Source organism: Natrix helvetica, assembly GCF_964273705.1.
Source record: "Natrix helvetica genome assembly, chromosome: 1".
NCBI lineage: Eukaryota > Metazoa > Chordata > Lepidosauria > Squamata > Natricidae > Natrix > Natrix helvetica.
This window is the reverse complement of record NC_138548.1, coordinates 80,348,310-80,362,508: the sequence shown is the minus strand read 5'-3', so window position 1 is coordinate 80,362,508 and position 14,199 is coordinate 80,348,310. Positions and strand designations below refer to the sequence as shown.

The 14,199-nt window shown below is 42.2% G+C and overlaps 1 protein-coding gene across 5 annotated transcripts in view; it reads left to right on the top strand.

Annotated features, from left to right (window-relative positions):
- Window positions 1–14,199, top strand: part of DGKZ (diacylglycerol kinase zeta) — a 135,545-nt gene that overhangs the window by 39,794 nt on the left and 81,552 nt on the right. The window contains exon 2 of one of the 5 annotated variants that reach the window (XM_081939226.1): window positions 10,610–10,708. The exons of the other annotated variants lie outside the window; for them this stretch is intronic. Within the exon in view, the coding sequence (XP_081795352.1) occupies window positions 10,610–10,708 (99 nt within the window). The remainder of the gene's footprint in view (window positions 1–10,609; window positions 10,709–14,199) is intronic. 5 annotated transcript variants of the gene reach the window in all.

The window sequence follows — 14,199 nt, the reverse complement described above, 5'->3', positions numbered from 1 at the left end:
GTTCATAATTATAACAATCATCATCGAGCAATAATTTCATTGCAACCTGCCTGTCAGACCTTTGTAACAACAAATGCATTAGCTGTTAGGTCACTATAAAGAGTGCCTTGGTCTGCCTGCTGTGACGCAAGTGGTAGCACAATCACTAGAGAAAGCTGTAGAAGCTCTTTGTGTCATTGGATATTTTCAAGACAGGAAGGTTATGCCAATATTGCTGGAGCAATTTAAAGGTTTAGATTTAAAGGTCTGACTTGCTGTTTTACACTATGAAAACTTGCCTTTAGAAAAATGTCATGAAATTTCCCTGAAATTTCAGGGAAATCCACTAATTGCTGCTCATTAATCTGTTGGGAGAGTACTGTTTGTCACTTTCTGTAAAAGGCAAACGCTGGTTATGTAGTCTATTAGTACCACCTGTTGTTAATATAGTTTGGTGAGTCTTTCTAGTGTGCCTATAATTATTTAGTAGGTAATTTTTTGTTTTGTTTTCCCTATTTATCATCAATATTTTCTGGCTGATCTGGGAAATATCACAGTGCAGAACATGCTATTTCCAGTGATTTTACAATCCAATTTCTCTGGAACAGATACCTTATTTTCAGGTGCGGAATATCTTTTTTAAAAACCACATTCTGCATCTATTTTGAGGGATCCTTCCTGTTTATTGAATGGCTTTCATTGCAACATCCTTTAGGACAGGGGTGGCGAACAAGTTCGACAAAAAGAGCCAAAATTTTAAACTGTGAGAGTCAGAGAGCCACACCACGCAGTGACCTGCCAAAACAGACCCGGAAGCAATGTTCCCTCTAATTTTTTTTCGATGTGAGCAGAAAAGTATAGTGTTTGAGCGGCACATTTTCATGCCTGAGCACCCGAATTTTTTTCACAGATGTCACCTAAGACAACAACGAAATCAGTATTATTTGAAACTCAAAGTTATGTTTCTTCAAGGTACCCGCTTAATTCAAAGTGTTATATAATATCAGTATCACATAACAACGCTCCTGCTTAGCAACCAAAATGTTGGCTCAGAAACTCTGGCATTTGAAGCACGCAACTCTTAAAGCTGTCAAGTTACAAGACCCTTGCACCCCTAACCCTTTAGGGAAAAAAACCCCCAGGGGTCTTCAAACCTGACAGCTTTAAGACTTGTGGACTTCAACTCCCAGAATTCCTCCTCCAGTCATGTTGCAGCGACGTCATCTGCGTGGATCTGCTCCATCTTTGCTTTCTTCATTGTGGGCAGGGCTTCTGCTGAAGATGCCGACGAGTACGAGTTGCCACCAGAATAACTGCTGCTACCTCCTCCTCCTCCTCCTCCAACAGAATCACCAGATTTGCTCCTGAGCTCAGCGCTGGGTTACCTCTGCCCTCTCCCCCTCCTCCGTGCTTTTGAGGAGCCATGAGGCTTTTTTTCCCCTGCTCCCCCCCCCCCCGCCTTCCTACTGGCTCCTGCAGCCTCATGGCTCCTCAAAAGCATGGCGGAGGAGGAGGAGGGGGCAGGGGTAACCCAGCGCTGACTGAGCTCAGCTGCTCCGAGCGGAGGGGAGGCGCCGCTGCCACGCGCGGAGATGCCGGCTGGAACTTTGGCGGCTTCATCTCAGCCGCAGCGCCGGGCGGCAAATCCAGCAGTGCTGCCTGTTAGAGGAAGATGAGGAGGAGGTGGCAGCAGTTCTTCCGGTGGCGGTGGGGGCTTTGGGGCTTCACAACTAGCCTCAGTCGCCCCGTGCTCCTCAAAGCAAGTCTGGGGAAGTCCTTTGCAGGCGGCCCGTTCTAGCTGCCTGCAAAGGACTTCCCCAGCTTCCGAAAGGGAGCGTGCGATCCGAGCCACAGTATACTAAATAATGATAAGAGGCAAAGAGCCTCATTTATTTTGGCTGGGAGCCGCATGCGGCTTGCGAGCCACGTGTTTGCCACCCCTGCTTTAGGAGCTTCTTTTCCTAAACGGTAGGGGCAAATTTCTGCTTCATCCAAAGTAACTAAAGCAATCATCAGGATCAAAGACCGTTGCTAAAGCAGACATGTGTTAAATTCACATATAATCGGGCATTCCAGTTTTAAAACTGACTGTGTTTGTATTCATATCTGCACTCTCTTGCTGCAGACTTTTTAAAATCCTTTCTATATGCCCTGCGGACTGTCTGCTGCCATTGCTAATGGTCACTGATGAGCTGTAAATGCACTTCTTCTAAAGCTATTCCTGGCAGTGCCAGCTAATGGCAAACTTTAGTCATCATATAAATATGGCCACAAACCTGACTGAGTACAATCTGATAAATGATATGCTGAAGTCTTTTCCAGAGCACAAAGAGTGCAAGTCTAGAGAGCCCCCTTCTTTCCCTCCCCCAGAATTTCTTCCAGTGAGATTGTTCAGAGCTTCAAATAGTATATGTCTGCCTGCCTGTCATTGGTAAGTATTTTAGCCAAAGAGGATCAATACAATACAATAGTAGGGTTGAAAGGGACCTTGGAGGTCTTCTAGTCCAACCCCCTGCCTAGGTAGGAAACCCTATAACGTATATACCAGACATCTGACTTCCATTTTCAGGTAGTCCTCAACTTACGATCACAACTGAGCCCAAAATTTCTGTTGCTAAGCAAGACATTTGTTACGTGAGTTTGTCCCCATTTTACCACCTTTCTTGCCACCGTTGTTATGTGAATCACTGCAGTTGTTAAGTTAATAACACGGTTGTTAAGTAATTTGGCTTCCACATTGACTTTTCTTGTCAGAAGGTCACAAAAGGTGATCACATGGCCTCTGGACATGGCAACCATCATAAATATGAGACAGGCAACTGAATCTTGGTCATGTGACCATGGGAATGCTGTGACAGAAATGCTGTGACACAAAAATTGTCATAAGTCATTATTTTCAGTGTCATAACTAGAAACAGACACTAAATGGACTGTTGTAAGTCAAGGACTGCACTTACAGAAAGGGAAAATATATGCAATTTGAATGTATTTTTATTTTGCCATGCGTTATTTTGCATTTTTTTGGTATCTTTTGATTGTATAAGTTCCGGTAATGTAAATCGCTTTTCATAATTTCATTTAAAGCAAGTGAGAGCCATTCCCTTTTCTTCAACACACGTGGTTTTCCCCTGTGCTTTCATTTTTTTCTTCTTATACAGTTTTTTTCTTTAAGAACATGCTATCAAGAAACATCTATCTCAAGTTTTTCCTATTTAATTTCATATTGTGATGAATATTTGAGGCTCAATTTGCATAGGTGTATGATATATAAATAAAAGTCTGGAAAAAGTCTGATTTACTTTAATTTTATTCAGCAAATAACTTATTCGGGGATTTCTAGTTGTGAAATGTTCTGTAGTGCAGTTAAACTAAGGAAGATGAATGCATTCCTCTTAGGTGCAGTTTAATTTTAATGTTGGATTAATTCCAAAGACAGGAGACACATATGCAGGCTTTGTGTATATATATGTACAAAATTGGAGCTGTCTACCTGTAAAATGATTCAGAATGAATGCATCTGCTGAAGATGTCAGCTTTCATTTTACAGTAGTGGTTCTAGTCCATATGCTGCAAAATAAAACAGGCAGTGTCTGGTGAATCATCAAAAATCAGACATAACGTGAAACAGATTTAAAAGTACAGTACTGGAGTTTAGTACTCCGAACAACTCAATCCTGTACTCTTATCTCCTTCACCTTGTTCATGTTTTGTCTCAAGATTCCAAATTATTTGGAAATAAGATGAAATATGAATAAGAAACATCTCTGTATTTAATGTACATCCACGTGAATAAACAGATTCTTTAGTACAGTATTTGGGCTATTGATTTACCTGTTGTCGTTAAACTTTTACTGCTCTCATAGTCTTCTACATACTCGGTGTTTTCCAATCCAAAATCTATTGTGGACCTACATTATTCACAGTTGTCCTGGAAAAACAGGTGGAATATAATTGAGTCTTTCCCAGAGATAAGCTGCTGCCACCAGTTGGGTGTATATCTCAGCTGTTGTGAATCAGCTCCCTGCAATCACATTCCAGAAAGAGGTAAACTTTGAAAGAGGCTATAAAACTTTTGGAATTCCCCCCCTCCCCCAGAAAATCAACTGTCCTTGATGACTCATGGGAATGAAATGCTGCTTTTCCACCACTAGGGTAGAGGTGGGAAACCATGGCCCTTTATGACTTGTGGATTTCAACTCCCAGAATTCCTGAGCCAGTTGAAGTCCACAAGTCATAAAAGAGCCATGGGTCCCCACCCCTGAATTAGAGGAACAATAATTTCACATGCCCTTCTCCCCCCCCCCAAAAAAAAATCTGTAAGTACTATCAAGTAGCTGTAGCTATCAAGGGTACACAGCCTACATAGATTTTTTTTTAAACCAGAAATTAGTCTAATGTGAATTTGCAGAAGAATTCTTATGAAAAGTACTAGTAATGAATTAATGGTAGAATTATAGGAGTCTATTTTTTAAAAAAACCAGAATAAATGAATGTATAGTATAATGGATCAATGTTTATATTAAAATTTGTAGCAATTCTGACTTTATATAAATGCCGATTTTAATATATGTCTAGTGAAGAGTTAAATGGTTAGTTTCATTGAAGGCTATAAAATTGCACAATTGTTTCTAAGGGATTTAAAAAAAAATTAGCTGTGTATTCCAGCTTTGTTCAAGAACTCAAAGTACATGTAGTCCCAAACTTATGACTGTAATTTAGCCCGGAATTACTGTTCTAAATCATGCCAGTCGTTAAGTGAGTCACCACACGACTAGCCTAATTTGACGATATATTTTTGGGGTCAATTGTTAAACAAACACCTGGTTGTTAAGCAAATGCCACATTAAATGAGTCCATTGTTTGCAACAGCCATTTTGCCTGTTGGAGTGGAAAAATGGAAACAGGAAGTAAATGCTGTTTTCTGGCAAGAAAAGTTGTAAATTGTGAAGTCATGTGATTGCAGGACTCTGCAAATGGCCATGAATGCAGAATAACAGAGTCAGAAGGAAGCTTGGAGATCTTCTAGTCTACCCTGTGCTCAAGCAAGAGACCCTACATCTTTATAGAAAAACGACTGTTCAGTCTCTTCTTAAAAACCTCCAGTGATGTAGCACCAACAACTTCTGGAGGCAAGCCATCTATTTCTTCTTGTCCTGCCCCCCCCCCCCCCACCAGTGCTTTGGAGAATAGATTGACACACACACACACCGGCCCCACTGTGATAATCCCCCAAATATTGGAAGATTTCTTTCATGTCACCATTAGTCCTTTTCTTCATCAGATTAGACCAGGGGTCGGCAACCTTAAACACTCAAAGAGCCACAATGGTCCTAACCTGAAGCCCCCTGTTCAATTCTGGAGCCAACCGGAAGTCCGGTTTCCCCACCAGAGTCTCTTCCTAGCACAATGTCCTTTTCCCTCTACCTGTCCTAACTGAAAACCCTATCAATTGTGGAGCTTACCGGAAAACCTGCCCCTTGCCATAGAGTCTCTTCCTGGCACACCCTGCTCCCCCCCCCACTAACCGGAAGCTCCTCTCAAAATTGTGGTGCCGACTGGCAACAGGGAGCCGCAGCAGAGGGATGAAAGAGCCACATGCGGCTCTAGAGCCGTGGGTTGCTGATCCCTGGATTAGACATACCCAGTTCCTGCCACCATTCTTCATATGTTGTAGCTTCCGGCTCCCTGATCATCTTTGTTCTTCCTCTCTGCACACTTTCTAGAATCTAGAGTATCAACATACAGTATCTTTTACATTGTGATGACCAAAATGGATGCAGTATTTCAAGTGTGTGCTTACCAAAGTAGTATATGATACTAACACTTCATGTGACCTTGATACTATCCCTCTGTTGATGCAGCCAGGTGCCGAGCACCCTAAAGGTAATCACATGACAGCAGGCAGACATGGGAACTTTGAAGTTTTGGGGAGCCTTCATAAGTTCCAATTGTTGCCAAGTGACTGGCCCTAAACAAGGATTACATCTACAGGATTACCTCTGCTGATGTTACCTACTTTGGGTATTGAAATGTCTGCAAGAAAACAAGCAAGCTCAGAGAGCACCCCATGTCAACCCTGAGCTACAGATATTCTCCTTTATTATTACCTCTAGAGTAATAATACGTAATCATATGTAATAATATGGCTAACCTTTTTGTCGTCATGTGCTGAAAGTGTGAATTCACGTGTGCCCCAAGTGTGCCCCGACTCCCCCTACAAGCCCTTCCCCCGCGCATGCATATGTGACCCCCTGCACTCCCCTGCCCCCCTGGTGCATGCACCCCACCTCGCCTCACCCATTTTTGGCTTCCAGGTTGGTGCAGAAGGCTTTCTGGGCCCAAAATGGAGCGCAGGGGCCCCCATGCCCCATTTTGGGCCTGGAAAGCTGCCTGCACCAACCTAGAAGCCAAAAATAGGCAATGGGGGGCGAGGTGCATGCACGAGGGGGGTGCACGAGAAGGTCGTGCATGCATGTGTGGGGGCAGGGTACATAGGGGGATCACACAGGCATTGCATTATGGGCATTGCATTATGGCCTCCTGCACCAACCTGGAAGCCCAAACTGCGCTTGGGGGAGTTCCAGCTGTTTAATTTCAGTGCAGATGGTGCCTCCATGGAAAATTCTCAGCCCAGGACTTGTTTTTCAGGGAAATTGAATATATATTCAATTCGTCTTTATTCATGAAATTGAATATCTTTAAAAATTGGCCAATTGGATTTTGAGATGATTCTTTGCAGAGGTAATGAGCAGATGACAGTAAACATAAGTCTCCCCTTGTTTGGCAATCTTTTTGATAAAATCTTCACTTACCATAGGGAGACATGGCAGTGCTAGCATAATATCACAGAAGTGGGTACAGTACATATTGTTGCTTTTAGTAATGCAGATTGTATGCAAAGGTCTTATGGATCTTGTAACAATGACAATAACCATAGTTAATCAGCAAAAAAATGGAGGACTACAGCATAATGTTAGACCATCTGTAAGGGCCATAAAAAGGGATGGTAGCTAAAAGAGTTTACCATCTGATGCCACTTTCTATGAAGAATTTGGTAGCATCCATTATGCATGGCTAACTTAGAACTGTGAGTGCCCTAACATTCTCCTTTTAGGCAACCAAGAGTATCCAGCGAATTTAGGAGAGACCAATAAAGTCCCTTAGAGCTGGTTCTTCCACTGATGACTGGCCAACCTGATGCTAGTAAGTCACAACATTTTGCAAAAAATAGATTTCCTTCTCTTATCTATAAGCCCAGTTCTTAATTTGCAAAGGTTGCCTTTTAATCTCTGGATGAAAATTATTTTTAAGGACTCATGAACTGTCAGCTTCCCACTAGATAGATCAGACCAGAAAATCAACTCCATGGGAACAGCAGAATTATACTTTATTGAGTTTGCTTATAACAGGATTTTGAAAAGTCAGATTGCACATTTACCTCCCTTCTTTCTCATATTCCACTGAATCGGGAAGGTCCCTCCCTGAGCTGCCTCCAAATTTTATCTTGATTTTCAGGGCTAAAAAAAAAATGCTTTAGCTCTCTGTCGTGGTAATGATTCTTGCAAATTTTTGCCACTGACACTTTTCTTACTCTCTACATGGGTAAATACCATGTTTTCCCAAAAATAAGACAGGGTTTTATTTTCTTTTGACCCCCAAAATAAGAGCTTGGCCTTATTTTCAGGGAGGTCTTATTCTTTTTGAAGTGCAGGAGGTGGTGAGTGTGGTCACCTCGTGGCACTGCTGTGTTACAATATTTTCAGAAAGGGCTTATTTTAGCGCATGCGCTCAAAAGTCCGATTGGGCTTATCCAGGTAGGTCTTATTTTTGGGGAGGGGGGGAACAGGGTAGATGATATTCCTCCCCTTTGAGGATGTGACATAGTTATGACATTTTATTAAATTATTAGTCTTCACCCGGCTTTGGTTAAAATAGTTCAGTCAAATTGAAGTTGTAGTGCAACATTGGGATTAAAATCTGTTGTCTTAACTAGAATTCTATGTATGTTAGAGATGGAACTTTTTCTGTTGATCAAAAGCAGTCTCACTAGTTTGGTTTTGTTTGCACAAGCTCTGGTTAGGCAATGCTTCAGGGTCACTTCATACAGTGGGAGGCCTGAGAGCTTGTCCCAGTGTATTGAATTACAGTACAAATCAATATCAATGCCACGGATGATAACCAGCAGAAGTTGGAGCTGGTGTAATGATCAGAGTGTGTGTTTGTGTGTGTGGGGGAGTTTACCATCTCCTATTAGAGTGGCCACCTGATTCCTTGTGGGGTCTTTTCTGAGGTATCTGGGTCACATGCCCAGGTTAAAAGAGGTTTCCAATGTGTCAACAGAGCCGCTTGTAGATGTTACTTTTTCAGCAACATCCGTTCAGCGGGGAACTGCCACCATCTGGTGGCGAGAAAAGCATTCTCCATTTCTTCCTATTGATTTTATTAACTGCAACTGCCTTTTGCGTTGTGTTTGGATTTATAAGAAAGCAGCTGGAATTCTTTCCCCCAAAGGGAAAACATTGCAGTTCTTTATGGGCTGTTTTAGCAGCTAAATTAGGATATTAATTGATCATAGTGGATTAATTGTTCAAGTTATAGTTATTGTGTCATGGCAATAGATATGGAGCAAAAATATAGTCTTTAAATATGATGCACCGAGTTCATCAGATAACAGCGTAGAAGAAGAAAACATTCTTTGTGTAGCAGGAGAAGATACAATTTCTCATTAAGTACTTTCTGTCCACTTTTTGAAAATACAAGTTTCAGTACATCATTGAGAATAAAATGTTCAGGAATGATTAATTAATCAAAAGTTTTCTTCAATCCCAGAATTGTGGTGGGTAATTTGTAATCCTACTATGGATAAATTTGAAAGCAATCCCATTGAATTGCTTAGTATTCAGGATATTTATTAAGTGTTTTGCTATGAATACTTCCATTAGAGTCTTGCCTATATGGTCATGTAGCAAAAATAAAACACTGATATAGATAAAAGGAAGCATTTCTTAAGAGTACGTACATATTTTTAAAATTCAAGCAGGATAAGATTATCAGTGTTGTAGGTTCAAAGGTATCATGGTTGGCCACTATAAAATAAAGCATTGACTAGATCGGGTGTCTGCAACATACGGCCCTGGAGCCCCAGGTGGCTCTTTGGGCCCTCTGCTGTGCCCCTCCTCCCGTTGGGTGATCCCACCACTGGCTGGCCCCGCCCCTTACCCTCCCCTCCCAGTCACTCCTTGCCTGGCCTGAGAAGGTAAGGGCAATGGCAGGGGATGGAGAAGCAGCCGGGGCTGATTCTCCAGAGCCTCACTCTTGCTGGAGCTTCACTCTCAATCTCTGTATCTCTCTCTGTCTCTGTCTGTCTGTCTGTCTGTCTCTCTCTCTCTCTCTCTCTGTCTCTCTTCTCTCTCTCGGAAAGCCAACGCTGGCCCAACCCGGCGAGCTCTCCTTGGGGTTCTTTGCTATTCCTTTTCTTTCTTCTTGGCAACATTTTGGAAATCCGGACTGGCTGGGGAATGAGCGTGAGCCGTGGTGGAGGCTTCCCTTTGGGTGATGCTCCTTCTCCCCCTCCTTCTCCTCTCGCAACCACAGCCACCCACTCAGGTTTTGTGGCTCCCAGTGTTTTCTTTTCTGTGGGAAATGAGTCCAAATGGCTCTTTGAGTGTTTAAGGTTGCAGACCTCTAGACTAAATAAAGTAGGGAGGAGGAATCTTTTCATATCAGCCATATATCTTTGTGGGAATAATCCATTGGAGGCTGTATATGGCAGGGGTCCCCAACCCTTGGGTCCTGAAACTGCATCCCACGAGCGGCGGGCTAGCATGCACATGCAACTCCACTCACAAGAGTCGCAGGCTGGTGCACACAAATGCACGCCAGCCCACCACTCGCTTGAGTGTAGCTACACACTCATGGGTACTGGCCCACTGCTCACGCAGCCCAGTTCCCCCCCCCCAAGCCAGGCCTCCACGCCATAAAGGTTGTGGACCACTGGTGTATGGGACTGAAGTCAACAGTGGGTGAGGCAGAACTAGTTATGAACCACGTTTTTCCTTTGTTTTCCTTAACCATTCTGCTCTTCTTTGCCTTTAGTCCACTTGGAGGCTCTTCATATCCTTTGAATATCTGAACTAATTTCAAATGAAGTTTTACATGGTAAAATAAAAAGTTGGCAGCCCCCAACCCCCTTGTAGCTCCTCACTCCCCAAGGGCCTGGCCTCACAAGATAATGTACCAGATGGCCTCCGACATCCCAGGACAATGCACCAGATGGGCCTTCCTGCTCTCTTTCTCATCCTGAACTCTCAGTGCAACAAAATTAAAAGACCGTATGTTATGTTAGCAGATGGCCTCTTTTAACACTTCAGAAAATTAGCAATTGAAGGTGTAGCCCTACCGTTTCTGGTGTTGGTCACCTCTAGTTTAGGAGTGCTTATTTGGGAGTATTTGGAGTAGGGAACAACTAGTCTTAATTCAGAACAGAAAAAGGGAATTGTCTGTTGATTTGTACTCCTTCTGTATTTTGTGTGGTGTGTGTATATACATGCATGTGATCAAAGAAAGAAAACAGTGTGTCATAATAAGGGATGTAACTTGGCTATGCTGACTCATCTCTTTGTATTCCCAGACTCCACCTGTCTCACAGGGATGCCCTGTCTTGTCCTCAGGGCAGCCAACCTGATCACTGGGGAGTCCACAGGATAAAGCACAGGCCAGCAATATATAAGTATGTGGTATTTTTACTAGCTTGCCCAAGCTTTGTAACGCTGCTATCTGTAGTTCCAACTACTGCTGAACGAAGCTCTGCACCCCTCTAGAACCTGCACTAATTGGGGGCTTGGATGCAAAGACGCTTTATGGATTCTGCTTGTCTTGTTGGCTTTTGGGTCACACCACAGTATTCAGTGCCAGAGTTAAACGTGCGGGTTTTAAGTTTGTGTGCTTATGTGCGTACATTTTTTTTAAAAAATGTGGAATTATGTTTGCATTCATGATTAATTGATTGTTGAGTATATTTTATTGGAAGATGCTTAATTCATTTGGTTAATGTTTAAATCGATATTGTTCATTAAGTTCTTTAATCAGTAAAGGAGAATAGTAGTTCAGGGTTGAAATGAGGGCTCCTTGTTGCTCTCTGAGCTTGATGTTAGCTAGTTTGGGTAATGAAACATCTGCAAGAAAATAACCAAGCTCAGAAAGCACCCCTCATTAAGTTAATTAATAGTCATTAAGTTTCATGTTGGCTTTACTGAAATACGGTAAGCTTTATTATTTAGGATTTTTTTCTTACATTCAAGTTGACGTTCCTTGGAGTGACTTAGAGGAGGACAGAGAGGTATAGTATCTTGTGGTGAGCACGTTCTTCATGATGCCCTGCTAAGGATGCTGAAAAATGGCTGTGGTTTGACTTAAACCATAATGATCATGATTCAGGACTTCACATAGTCAAAGAAACGAATTGACTGGATTGCTTCATTCCCTCCATCTCAACCTTCTATTGACTTGCCTGTCAGTGGAAGTCCAAAGAGTGCCACAGGGAGACGATGGGAGTCTAGATGGCAAACAATAGGCTTCAGCTGAACCTGTTGTTCTCCATCTAGATAAGAGTAGCTTTGAGTAGGGGGGTACTCTCTATCTGGGGTTTACCATTTTTGGTCCTGGATAAGGTTGCACTCTCTGAGACAGATCTGGTGCATCATCTGGGGATCCTCCTGGATTCACAATTCCTGCTCAAACAGTAGGTGGCGCTTGTGGAAAGGAGGGCCTTTGCTCATCTTCGCCTTTTACTGTAGTTACACTGTTTCCTGGCTCAGTCTCTCATACCCTGGCCATCCCCCATATGGATTATTGCAATGCACTCTACACATGCATGGGCCACACTTGAAGAATATTAAACACTGTAATTGGTTCAGAATAGCACTAGCGCTTAGACTTATATACCGCTTCATATGCTTTTTCAGTCCTCTCTAAGCGGTTTACAGAGTCAGCCTATTGCCCCCAACAATCTGGCTCCTTATTTTACCCACCTCGGAAGGATGGAAGACTGAGTCAACCTTGAGCCGGTGAGATTTGAACTGCCGAACTGCAGCTAGGAGTCAGCTGATGTAGCCTGCAGTACTGCACTCTAACCCCTGCGCCACCTCGGCTGTTATAATGTAGAATGTATTGGCTTGAGCAGTTTTGGGTGCCCTTAGGGTTGCACATACAGTATAACACCTCTGCTATTCAAGCTGCATTGGGTGTCAGTTTGCTTCCAGGCCAATTCAAGGTGTTGGTTATCATCTTTAAAGCCCTTCATTGCATGGGACCAGTTTACCTGATGGATTGTCTCATCCCAATTATATCAACCCATTCCACCAGGTCAGGCAGGGAGGGTTTCTTATGCATCCCCCATCAGTTATAGAATTTTGACTGGCAGAGTCCAGGTAGAGAGCCTTCTCTGCCACTGCAAGATGTGTCCTTTGGAGCAACCTACTCTCAAAGGTGAAGCAGTCCCGTCCCCCTCTTCCAGCCTTCAGAAAGAGTATGAAGACCTGGTTCTACCAATTGGCATGGGGGCTCGGAGAATGCTATAAAACCCTGGTGATGGCTGGTGCCATGGCGGGTGTTTTCTCCGCCTTTTTAAATTGTTCACTCTTTAACTTTAATATCTTTTAATAGATATCAAAAGATATTTTAATATCTTTATTGTAATCTTTTTCATTCTGTTTTAACTTTGTTCTTATTTATATTTTATATTACGAGAATTTTGTTGTCAACCTAGGGCAGTGCTTCTCAATTATTTTCTGTCATGCCCCCCCTAGGAAGAAGAAAACATTTCGCGCCCCCTGCGCAACTGTAAATAGTATCATTTGTCTATAAAATTGTTATAAGTACACCTCTGCATAACACTGTATCCTTATTAACGTATAAGAGAATAAAAAAAGAAAGAAATGTGGATCAATTTACAACAAAGAATAGTTTTATTAACTGTAGCAGAAAAGATTTAAAGGAGCACAGGATTTAAAGGAACACAATATTAAAAAAAACTTTAACCTGCAAAACAAAAATATATAAAATAATTTGAGCTGAGCTCCCCTTTACGGAGCCTCGCACCCCCCCTGGGGGGCCCGCCCCACTATTTGAGAAGCACTGACCTAGGGTCACTTAGGTGAGATGACGGGGTAGAGATGTGATGAATAAATAAATAAATCCAAACATTTTTCAATCCATTATGGAATCGCACACATTCCCTAGTATTTTGGAGACAGTTGGCAGTAAAACAGCTGGGTCATTTTCTAGGGTACGAATGATAGAAATTTTGTGATAAGCGAAACCAAACAATGGTGTATTATTATTAAAATACTTTTTTTCTGTGGATAGGACAGTAGCAACTCCTATCCTCCTTTTTTGCTATCCTAGTATCAGCAGGATGCTATTAACCAAGACTAATGATCTTTTCATAGATGTTCAGGTAATATATGGACTGAATCTTAGAAAGTCCACTATAACCAGTGTACATTGCATTTTGTAGGTAAAAATCACATTTATTTGGATATGCCATTGTGCAGTAAAGCTAAAGAATGGATGCAGATTAGACATGATGTGGATATATTGCTTTAGATATCGTTCAGTTTGTATAAAATATGCAGGGTATATTTCTCAAAACTTGCTTGGCTCATAAAAAACGTAAGTCTTGCTGTTTAAAATCCAGTGGTAAAATCTGTACTGGGGGAAAAAAAGATCTGTGGTGAAGATATCTACTGCCAATATCAAATATTCATTTGTTGAGCATGATGATGGAAAAAGAATTACCGTAGTATCTCAGCTTCTGGCAGCCTCGAAGGAAACCAGTGCTTTAGATCTGTTCCAATGTGCTTTCCAGACAAGATTCAGGATGGAAGCTCTGTGTTTATGCCAGGAAATGGGCACAAGGGAGTATTATTTCTTCTGCATCTCATTGGATTTTTTTTAATGCTTTAAATCATAAATCCCTCTAGATCACCTTTTTCTCTGATAACAAAATTCTGTGCTTTTTGACAGTAGCAACTCAAACCCCGTTTTAATGATCTTTGGATTTAGTTCTGTCCCCCACCTTTTTATTGTATTACAAAGCTGCTGGGGAAAAGTCCTGGGGAAGCTTGAGTTGCAATTTCATCAGTGTGTAGAACAGAAAATAAAATCAATACCACAGAGCTCTAATGAGATGTTGAGATTTGCAGTCCCAATACACGTGGA